This window comes from Bremia lactucae, linkage group LG12, assembly GCF_004359215.1.
Source record: "Bremia lactucae strain SF5 linkage group LG12, whole genome shotgun sequence".
NCBI classification, from domain to species: Eukaryota; Oomycota; class Peronosporomycetes; order Peronosporales; family Peronosporaceae; genus Bremia; species Bremia lactucae.
Genome location: NC_090621.1, coordinates 4336965 through 4347797, shown reverse-complemented (window position 1 = coordinate 4347797; position 10833 = coordinate 4336965). Strand labels below are relative to the sequence as shown.

Genomic DNA, 10833 nt, shown 5'->3' with positions numbered 1-10833 from the left:
GGAAATGGCCATAGCCACCTTTTGCCGTTCTGTTAAGAACAAGGCGGAATCAATGGACATTTCCATTTGCTTAATCCAAAAAGGGAGATTTTCTCCCTCTTTTTCCTCAAATGTCTTTACATTGACAGTTAGAGGGCGAGCCCTCGGCTCTGAGTCAGGTACAGAGATGTAGCGGGTTGGCATAGATGCCGCTTAGTGGTCCTGTACCTGACCGATCAGGAAGGTTTCGTACCGCATGAAGGCTTCAAGCCTTGCATGCAGGACCGCTGGTCCCTGGGAGATAAAAAAGCTCCACGTGTTTAAGCCCAAATAAGGCTTTGAGCTTGTCATAAGCGGCGCGTTGCGCTTCTGACAATTCTGGAACCTCGTCGATTTTCGTGAGAAATTCGTATTGTAAATACTCAGGCGTAGATTGACTACGAGTGCTACCAGGTGTAGCGGAGCTACCTCGCTCCTAAACTGAGAGAAAGACTTTCAGACTCAGAGAGTCACTTATTTCTATTGAACTAATGGGTTTAACAACTCAGGGAGTCGTACAAGCTATAAAGCCTAAGGAATCCTAGTTCAAGGGATTCAGGGTATCGTAGAACCAAGTGGCAACTAGTGCCCAAGCGGATATACCTTAGAAAGGCTTCTATTTCTTACAGATCAATGCGCAAGCCTTAAGAAGGCACTTAACGCTTTTAAGAACTGCACTTTATTTAATTTTTACATCTAAAAACCTTACCCTAGCTAACTTAAAATAGATTTTGGCCGCCAGATTTTATATCTGGCGGCAACCACATTTGTTACCCATAATAAATGGGATTTGAGTAACTTCCTATTTTAAAATTAGATAAAAGGGTATTTTACCCTTAAAGTAAATGTACCACAACAACGGTTCTCCAAACGACGTTTGCCCTATTACAAGGCACTTAACGCATTAAGATCAAAATGGGAACTGCACTTTATTTAATTTTAATCTAAAACCTTTCCGTAGCTAATTTAAAAATAGATTTCGGCCAGCAGATTTATATCTGGCGGCGACCACATAAATGGGATTTATGTAATTAACTGTTTTAGAAGGGTATTTACTCATAAAGTTAATGTAACACAACAACAGATCTCCAACCGATGTGTGCCCCATTACAGTAGTCCAGCAGCTCTTTATCGATGTTGCTGTTGTGTCGAATAATCACATCTGGCAAGGATACAGTCCAAATCTGCTGAATTGATCGTAAATTACCAAATAAGAGCGTAGATTCGAATACACGACTAAAATAAGTCACTGAAAGCTTTCGAATCGACTAAAACAAGTCATTGAAAATTTCGCGAGCAACGTCTTCCCACGTCGCAAAATTAGAAGCTTGAGGAAAATAATGGAATAGGTTTTTGACAGACTGGCTAGGGTGTAGCAGTACTAATTGTAAAAAGCGCTCTTGCAGGCAACGTCGATGCGATGTCCCATTCGCTTTATCACGACAAATGTAGTTTTGCCAATACTCAGCTGCGAGCGTCTCTTTCCACAGATCACGATCGCAGTGCTTTGAAAAATACACAATAATCGTTACATCGGCACATTAACTGCTCCACCTAGCATTAAACTTACCAGTGCAGCAAAGAAGACGGCAACCAGGTCATACAACGGATCACCGGTTTTAGCATCCGCAAAGTCGATAACAGACGTCGAAAGCCATTCGATCGGACCATTAAATGGCTCCTTGCGCTTCAATTCAAGAATCGTTGATTCTGTAGGTGTGGTGAAGGCGCCTATATTATCCTCTTCGGAGCATTTACTGCTACTGCTGCTCAATTCCCATTCCTCGTCGCAATTAAAGTAGCCATTGCTTTCGCAAGCTTCGCGTTTAGTGGTACAAGCCTGAGATTTGCCCATGATGAGCTGCTTGCCCTGCAAAATTGCGAGACGTGGCCCTAAAGGTATTCCTAATTCTTCAAGGTGGGCCTCTTCAAGTAATGCGAGAGATTCCAGTTCCATTTCCTCTTGGTTTACTAGCAGTGAGATGTATTTTTCGCACCCGATAAACGTTAAAAAAGATGTTAAATTCGTCACCTCCTCGCCAAGAGCGTGATATTTAAAGCTCGATGCCAGAGTGTTTGATCGCTTGTCATTCAGTTCGGATCCAAGAATATTCTCATCTGTCAAGTCGCCGTGCAGTAGCACAGGTTTCACTTCGAAGGGCTTTACTGGAAGCAGCTCCAACGTGATGGCATCAGAATTTGCAGCAGGTAAAAAATTCTCGAGGCACCTCATCAAATGAGCAGGAAGTCCAAATTCAGTCAAATGGACTGGAAAACAGCATACACAGATTAAGAATACGCAACTTCGAAGAGAAAAAAACAATCAGACATTAATACTTACATGAAATGGAACGTTTTCGTTGACGAAGCAAGAAGTGAACATACCAACCCCACTCAGCCTTGTCATGGCCGTACACTCCTCGAAATTCTGAATCAATTGGAATCGAGTGCAATCTCGGCAAGAAGTCTTGACTTATCCATTTCGCCAAGTTTAGCCAAGTCTTACGAGTTGCCCCTCCCATCTTTTTAACTGTTTTGAGGCTAACATCGTTGTTAACGTATTCAATAACAATATATGGCCATCGCCATATTGATTCATCTTCATCGTTGCTATCGACTTCGTCGAGATACAATAGATGTCCAGAATTGCACAGACGAGAAATCATAGCATGAAGTGGATGGTGCTCGCAATTTGAGCTCGTCGATTTTTCAATCATTTCATAAACAGCCTTCTCAATTCGAAAGGATTCTTCCATTGCATAGCGCAGAGACATAACTCTTTTAAGCTCGCAAGGCTGTAAACTACTTCGCTTGTGACGTTTAAAAGTGGGCGCAATCACATCTGTTACATCGAAGTTAGGAGTCATGTACGTCTCAAAGTCAAACTCACCCCAATTATTATTGTACTGGCTGAAAAACTTGATGATAAGGCGCTTTCCAACTGCAAAAGTCGGGTTTACACGGGATGTAAGGCACTTCATCTTCGGATACTTGACTTTATTTGCAGCACTATACTTTGCAGCAGGATCATTTAATTGAGCTAATAATTTGTGACGCTTAAGAATTCTTTTTAATTGAGGTTTCCAGTATTCCAAGACGTGAAAGGTTTGCTGAAACATTTCTTCGCTTAAGTAGCCATTTACTCGAGGAATCTGGGCAACGCGGAAAATGTCATATGTTTCAGGACGAGTAGCTCGCAATTTATGCTGCACCATCGCCAACTTATCGTCTTGTCCATCTTCAAATAAGTCTTTCATGAACATTATAGCATTATGCGAATCCACAAAGTTCTGAGTCACTGCAATCGTGTTGTCCAAGTTTAATACAAGATGCCACCACCCATTGGGAACGTAGATCGTGTCTCCCTCCTCTTGAATGACCTCAAGCGGCTTTTGACCTGAAGTTAGTGTGGGGTACACGTGCAGATACCACATAAGTGATGACATGTCCATACCACTCCCAAAATACCCGCCACTCTCGCTCTTACTGATACCTGGAGGTAAGACATTAGGAGGATAAATTGCCCATCTCTTTCGGCCCTTCACCAGCGAATTCCAGGCAGACGTATTAACAGGGTCCTGATGCCATGAAGCGCCGGTACGTTGAGGTCCAATGACAATCCAGCGAAAGTCTGCACGCTTTGACACCGTATCGCGTTTTTTCGTTTTTCCTCCGATACTTTTGACTCGATCTTCATGCTTACCACTCTCGTCCCTTAGCTTGTTGTTCCCATCTAATCTACTTTCCATTCCAGTAACGCTCAAAAAGTCTTCTTTAAACACCATCAAGTCTTCAATGTTGTAATCTTGGAGCAAGTCAGGCATTTTCTCGCCAAACTCTGGATCAAAAATATATAACGGTGTCTCGTCGTGCTGACTGTTTGCGTACTTGAAGTAATCAGCAAAATTCATTTCCATCGTCAGGCTCTCCGACATGACTTCTAAATTGTGCGTGATGCGAAGCTTCGTGTCGCTGGAAAATCGATGAGCCAACTTCTCCGCCGTCCACTACGATGCACGTAATTGCATATTCGTCAGACACGAGAACACTAAATTAGTGCCGTAAAAGAATATTATTGTCGACCTCTGTCATCGCTTTCCACTTGCCAATAGCATTGCAAAGAACGAATGGAATTCTAGCGTATTGCCTAAGAAAAAAGAGGCAATTAGCCCTTAAGTTGTGCTTAGTTAGCAAAGTGCCGCCACGCACTCAAAATAGTCCTGATAAGAAAGGCCTCGTATGTCGATCTTCTGTAGCCTCCGAATTGTAGCATCCTGTTCCTCACTAGGCAGCAAGTATGCGTCGCCCAGCTCCAAGTGACAGCGAAGCCAGCGACGGTACAAAAAGTCAGAGCTAAATCCCCTGATGGACACAGGACGAAATGCCTTCTCCAGCTCCTCCAGCGGACGCGGATCCCTCGGATAAAAAGTTGTAAGCTTCCAATTGTGATGGTAGGAAAAGTCCCCATTGTGCAGACGAAGACACTGAACCATCCATAGTGGGTCCTCCTGGCAGAACACATATAGCACTTGTGTGCATGAGGTTAAAAGAAAGTTAAAACGCAAACTTAAATCGTAAATGACGCACCGGAATTCACTTCGGAGAGTCGCAGTAGCTCTCTCTGCTCACAAAACAACGTAAAGTAAGCGATTAGCTCATCCGAGAAGCCTGCAAAGGCACTGGCGGAGAGCGCTTGATGGAAAGACATCCGCTATTTAGGCTAATTTTACAAGTAATGTCATCTTAATATGGAATTTTTTGATGAAAGGTTATCCAAGGTCTTTGTTACTGAATCCTTTAATCGTCTGGCGGTGTTATAGCTGCACAGTCAGCTGCGTTAATCATCTCCATAGGATGCCGATGCCCGAGGACGCTTGCCCGCTTGACCTGGGGGTTTTGCAGCCAGGAATGAGCACAAATCCCATACGAATTCCGGTTTCGAAGCCACCCACGCTTTTAAATAGCGAGGAGACGTCCTCTCCGTCAGATGCGATAAGTACACTTCACGAAGTGCGTGGGCTAAAGACGCAATTGACTCCGCGCTGTCAGCTCGAGGATTTCACACCATTTTCGCGCTGCCATCTTTGGAAACTTATGATGTCCTTTTACAACCGTCAAGGCGTCGAGTCGTGGGCCCAGGGCATTGTACCACATTTCATCACGTCAAATACTTTCATTGCCAAGCGTTACAGCAATTTGTTACGTGCTTATTTTCGAGACGCGCTCAATCCTGGATCATCTTCAAGCTTGGACGTCACGCAGCCCTTTTACATTGTGGAACTCGGTGCTGGATCGGGCAAATTTAGCTTTTATTTGTTAAATGCACTCGCTCGAATGGAGGTAAGCTAAACAGTATTGTCTGGAAGCAACGCGGCAATATTTTTTTGACAAGTTTATTGACTACCGATAGAGCGTGCTGGATTTCCCGTTGAAAAACATCCGATACATCATGACGGACTTCACGGAACTGAATCTTAATTTCTGGAAAACTCACCCTGCGTTAGCACCATTCATTCACCGCGGAATCGTAGATTTTGCAATCTTTGACGCTACCAAAGACACGAAATTGCGTTTGTCGTTGTCTGGTCAAGTCATTTGTTCCGGCGAGCTGACAAACCCGTTGTGCTTGATTGCAAATTATCTCTTTGATACGCTTTATCACGATCTTTTTCAATTCGACGGTGGTATATTGAAAGAAGGGCTTATCAGCGTTGGCTCAAAGCGTGCAGAAGAGTCTGATCCGCTTGACTCTGAAATTATTAAGCGCTTGGATAACCACTTTAAATACCAGCAGATCGACGAAGTATATTATGGCGAAGCAAGACCGCACTGCAACAACATTTTAAAGTGGTATCATGATTACTATGATCCTGCTTTATCCGGGGCCACGTTACTGGTTCCTATCGGAGCTATTTCAGCTATCGAGCGCCTCGCAACGTTGTCACAGAATGGGCTCCTTTTGCTTTCAGGGGACAAGGGAAATAACAATCCTGACCATTTCCGCGGCATCAGTGACCCTCATATTGCCGTGCACGGCAGCTTCTCTGTAATGGTGAATTACCACGCAATTGGGCTGTATTTTGCAAGTCGTGGCGGCTTTGCGTTACATAGCCCGCAGGAAGAAGCCAGTCTCAAAGTGTCTGCGTTCGTGCTTCCAGGTGACTCATTAAAAGACAATGAGCGATTGTCTATGATGGCAATGACAGCGCTGTATGCTGACGGATTAGATAAAACGTGCGAGGAGCGCAGCTTACAATTTCCTTCACTTACCACTGCGTTCAACGATGAGATCGTGTCGTTTGGACCGAATGATTTCTTTGTGATGCAAAAATTCACCAAGGAAGAATGCAAAACACCATCGCTTAAAGCAGTTCTTGCTTTGTTGAAACTCAGCGGGTGGGACCCTGACATTTTCTACAAATTTCGTGATGTCCTTTTGGATCAGTCACCGACCGCAGCTATGAAACTCAAGCAAGACGTGGTGCATGGAATGCCACTCGTGTGGAAGAATCATTACGCGCTCGACAAGGAAAAGGATGTGGCTTTTGAAATCGGGCGTCTTTTTTACGGATTGCACGAGTTCGACAGAGCGTTGGCATACTATACGTTGTCTGCACGAGAAATGGGCAAGCACCACGTGACAAGCCACAACATGGGGCTATGCCATTACAGTAAACAGCAATTGGAGCTGGCAGCAAATTGCTTTCGAGAAGCTTATGCGCTCAATCATTCATATCAGAAAGCGGCCACTTGGCTCCAGCGCGTGCTGAAGGAACTAGGCACTGTAGGCGACACTGTCGATGCTGAACTAAACCAGACCGCAAAGCAACAGCTAAAATGATTCTAACGTGGCTTTCATCGCTGTAGAGAACAGCAGCAGGCCACTGGAATGTCTGGGCTGAGGCTACTTTGGCCACGCAAGATAAAGAAACCAGAAGTCGTTTCCCTGGAATGTCTGCCAAGACTTGAAATCCAAAGAGGACTCGTCACATGCATCAAGAATAGCTAGCATGTCACCTACTGCTACATTTATTATTATTGCCCATTAGTGCAAGGCCATCTTTTTCTCCAGTCGGCCTTAAAAGTGCCAACCAACCCTACAAAAGACACTTGACGTAGAAATATTCTTTACACAGCTGAAGGCTTTATCTAAAATTATCATCTACACAGCCGATAGACCTTTGGTTCGAACGCAAGCTGCATACGGCGTTCTGACTATTGCTTCAAAATTCAGTGAAGTCATCGCTTAATGATAAGCGGGGTGCTACATCGATAACTTGACCGTTTATTTGGGCTGAATGGCGGCAGCATCGCCTATGATCTGCCAAGCAATCATCTTTCTGTCATTACCAGTAGAGAAAAATGTATTAATGGGACCGGTACTGATGCGCCGTATAGCATCTTGATGGCCTCGATTAAGATTGGCACTTAGTGTCGTCTTATATGCGAATGATGGGAGCTCTTTGATTGAAATTGTTCCGTCCTGTGATAGCAACAAACGATGTACAATAAGTGATTGACTCATCAACACGCCAGCAATCAATAGATTAACGCACCGCCATGCCGATCAGTAGAATTGGTGCTTGAGCAGCATCTTGTGTGCCGCAAAGTGCAGTGACCTGCGAGTCTTGCGTCTCCTTAAAAAGCTGCTGAAATGGGGGCGTTAGGCTCCAAACAATAATTTCGCAATCCAATCCGCCACTCATTAGAAATGACTCGTTCCCATTCACCCAGAACTCGAGATCCATCACAGCGTCGACGTGACCATTTTCCTCAGCCGACAGCACTTTAAAGCACTGATATGTCGCTAGATCCCAAAGACGGATCGTCGAATCCACACTAGCTGACGCTAAGATGGACGCACCGGCCACTGCAAACGTCTTAAGTCGCGTAACTCCGCGCACATGGCCTTCCATGACACCGCAACATTTGAATTGGTTGCTGGCTGAGTCCAGCTGCCAGTACCGGATCAATCCGTCGGCGCTCCCACTGAAGAGCGTAGCGTTGCCTGTCGGATCGGTTGCCACTGCCAGCGCTTGCACATTCATCGAATGGGCAAAGGGCATCATATCGGACGCAGAGAACTCAAAAGGCGGAACCTGTGGGTTTTCTAAATTCCATCCTCGCATCATGCCTACTGACACCTTAGGATTGGCTGGAAATCGGCCTTCAAAGCCCGCAAAGAGGAAAGGCCCGCACAACACAAGCGCCACAACGCCTTCTCTTTGAGCACTTTTATCCCTGCTATCTCCTCTGCCTCCACTTCCATTGCTGACGCTAGAAACGGACGGCGGCAGGGCATCCTGAACGCTGATGGTAGTGATTTCCTGCCATGTCGCACAATCCCAGAGCTTGATGCTAGCATCCGCCGCGCAAGTAAACAGTTGCTGGCGCTCGGCCCACATCACGACGTCCTTAATCGATCCACTATGACCACGCGTTTCGCCAATGGTCTTGACGAAGTGCGGGTAGCGGCACGGCCGGCCGCCTGACGTCTGCTCAAATTCGCACTTGCCGCCATCCATGAATCGCCGACACACCTCGTTGCCGACTGATGGGCCACTTCCAAAGCTACCGCGTCCGCCTGCATAACCGCCTCGACCACCCCTGTTGCCGCGACTGCGTCCACCGAAGCCTCCACGCCGGTTTTTGTAGCTCATGGTGTAGTGTTTTTATTGCTCGAAAGGATGGTGGGTTGGGTGCTTAAAAACTGCCCCGAAAAGTTTATGTCGGTTAAATAATAGAATGTCATGCACAAAATTCTTATAATTAGGTGACAGATCAAGGATGTAATGGGGCACACATCGGTTGGAGAACCAATGTTGTGGTACATTTACCTAATGGGTAAAATACCCTTTTTTCTATTTTTAAAATAGTTAGTTACTTAATCCCATTTATTATGGGTAATAAACGTGGTCGCCGCCAAATATAAAATCTAGCGGCCAAAATATATTTTAAGTTAACTAGGGTAAGGTTTTAAGATGTAAACGATGAAATAAAGTGCAGTTCCCCTTTTGATCTTAAAGCGTTAAGTGCCTTCCTAAGGCTTGCGCATTGATCTGTAAGAGATAGAAGCCTTTCTAAGGTATATCCTCTTGGGCACTAGTTGCCACTTGGTTTTACGAACCCCTGAATCCCTTGAACTAGGATTCCTTAAGCTTTAATAGCTTGTACGACTCCCTGAGTTGTTAAACCCATTAGTTCAATAGAGCTGAGTCACTCTCTGAGTCTGAAAGTCTTCCTCTGACTTTAGGAGCGAGGTAGCTCCGCTACAAAGGACAAGATTGTCCACAGCAAGAGCTGAAAAAAAGTTGGACTTGAGCCCTAGAATTTCCGAGCAAAGCTATCAAACTGAAAGGACCAAGTTTATTGGGGGGTTTCAGATAGTCTTGGCTCAGCTCTGCGAGGTCCAGGTTCGGAAAGCCACTGAATCGTGAGATGAATTTATATTTTTAGATAATTCAGGAGTTTATGAATTTTTATACTGTCTAATTTTCTCCATGCTGAATCTCTCGAAACGAGCGTGTGCAAACCCAAATGTGCACTAACTACGGATGGATAAAATTGAGGTCGTGGAGATCCCCGGTTTTGAAACATTTAGCTGTGTTAAGCATCATTTGAAAATCAATTTTTTGTCGTTTTAAAAATGAAAGAAAAGAAACAATGTAGCGGTTTAGGCGGGCACGTCTTAATGCGGCCACGCTCCACTTAAGCACACACCCTAGCACAGCGAGGAAGCAGTCTGACCGTCTACTCTCGCGTGCTGTGAGGTATTGTGGTGGGCGCCTTAGCGACCTCACCCAACGCACTAAGTACTCTGGTATACGTGATGTCACGACTCCTAGTGCGCACTTACCAAGTAGGAAGTAGTTTTCAGACTAATTTGTATTTAATCCTAGTAATTATAAATACCTATTTTTACCAATCATAAATGTCATCTATGTATGTAACGGGGCACTGCCGACTTGTACTGCTTCAGTAGAAGTCCCTTCGCACTGCCTCAGTGCGAGTGGTGTCTCACGGCACTCCACGTACACTCGTACGTGCAGAGGAAGTCTACTCTTTAAAACACTTGCTTTAAAGAGGGTTAATTAAGAACTGTATTAATATAATTAAGTTCTTCTTGTCTATCTACTTAAATACTAGCTTAATTATAAATTAATACAAAATATTAACTAAAAGTCTTATCTGTCTTTCTCTTTGCGCGCGTCCAGCGCTGACTGGACCGCGGAGAAAGTAGATTTAATTGTCTATATCTACCAATGGAATTGCCTTTAGAATATTACATGTAAAGTAATATTTTTCAAATATTATCTACCTTTTAGATAATATATTTATTAACAACCTTTAAGTGTTAATTTCATGCAACGATACATCCCGTTACATCACCCCTTCCTTAGACGACAATCACTCTGACTGTCATTGGGTAGAGTGGTCACTATAAGACCACTTTATTAAAAACGATGGTGATTGCTCAGATTCATCATTTTTAATTCTATCGCATGGTTGACAAGTCCATGCGGTATGCGAATAGTGCGGTGACTTCGGCTGCGGTTCATGCAGCTGCGGGCGACGCATTATTGTCTCTTGCGGCAGACGTTCCGTCTGCCGTAGTGTCATCTTCTCCCGCAACTCTAAATGTTGCGGGTGCACGTGGTGAATTACCACGTGAATGCAACCCCTCTTTGGAGGTCGACTACGAATGCGAGTCGGACGAAATGGCCGACTCGGGGAGAACATAACAGTTGCCAGATCATCGTCAGGCGGCTGACTATGAACCTTCGAATGAGAGGGCTCATTCTAAAAGACGAGTTA

At 44.7% G+C, this 10833-nt stretch overlaps 3 protein-coding genes across 3 annotated transcripts; 1 reads left to right on the top strand and 2 right to left on the bottom strand.

Annotated features, from left to right (window-relative positions):
• Nucleotides 1–1011: 1011 nt before the first annotated feature.
• Nucleotides 1012–4726, bottom strand: CCR75_002800 (uncharacterized protein; the record flags this gene model as incomplete). The annotated part of the gene is made up of 6 exons (XM_067960897.1): nucleotides 1012–1523; nucleotides 1589–2286; nucleotides 2360–4025; nucleotides 4102–4165; nucleotides 4228–4546; nucleotides 4606–4726. 6 exons carry the CDS (start codon nucleotides 4724–4726, stop codon nucleotides 1287–1289), a joined length of 3105 nt encoding a protein of 1034 aa, XP_067820562.1. The 3' UTR covers nucleotides 1012–1286.
• Nucleotides 4727–4797: 71 nt separating this feature from the next.
• CCR75_002801 (uncharacterized protein) lies at nucleotides 4798–6859 on the top strand (the record flags this gene model as incomplete). Its single annotated transcript, XM_067960898.1, has 2 exons — nucleotides 4798–5358; nucleotides 5429–6859. Exons 1-2 carry the CDS (start codon nucleotides 4873–4875, stop codon nucleotides 6857–6859), a joined length of 1917 nt encoding a protein of 638 aa, XP_067820561.1. The 5' UTR covers nucleotides 4798–4872.
• On the bottom strand, nucleotides 5567–8729 carry CCR75_002802 (uncharacterized protein). Its single transcript, XM_067960899.1, has 2 exons — nucleotides 7575–8729; nucleotides 5567–7501 (listed from the first exon to the last, which is right to left on the bottom strand). Exons 1-2 carry the CDS (start codon nucleotides 8676–8678, stop codon nucleotides 7304–7306), a joined length of 1302 nt encoding a protein of 433 aa, XP_067820564.1. The 5' UTR covers nucleotides 8679–8729; the 3' UTR covers nucleotides 5567–7303.
• Nucleotides 8730–10833: the final 2104 nt, after the last annotated feature.

Coding starts and splice junctions, on each gene's coding strand:
- CCR75_002802 (XM_067960899.1), bottom strand. CDS start 8,678: ATGAGCTACAAAAACCGGCGTGGAGGCTTCGGTGGACGCAGTCGCGGC. Junction 7,502..7,574: donor TTCTACTGATCGGCATGGCG/GTGCGTTAATCT, acceptor TTGCTATCACAG/GACGGAACAATTTCAATCAA.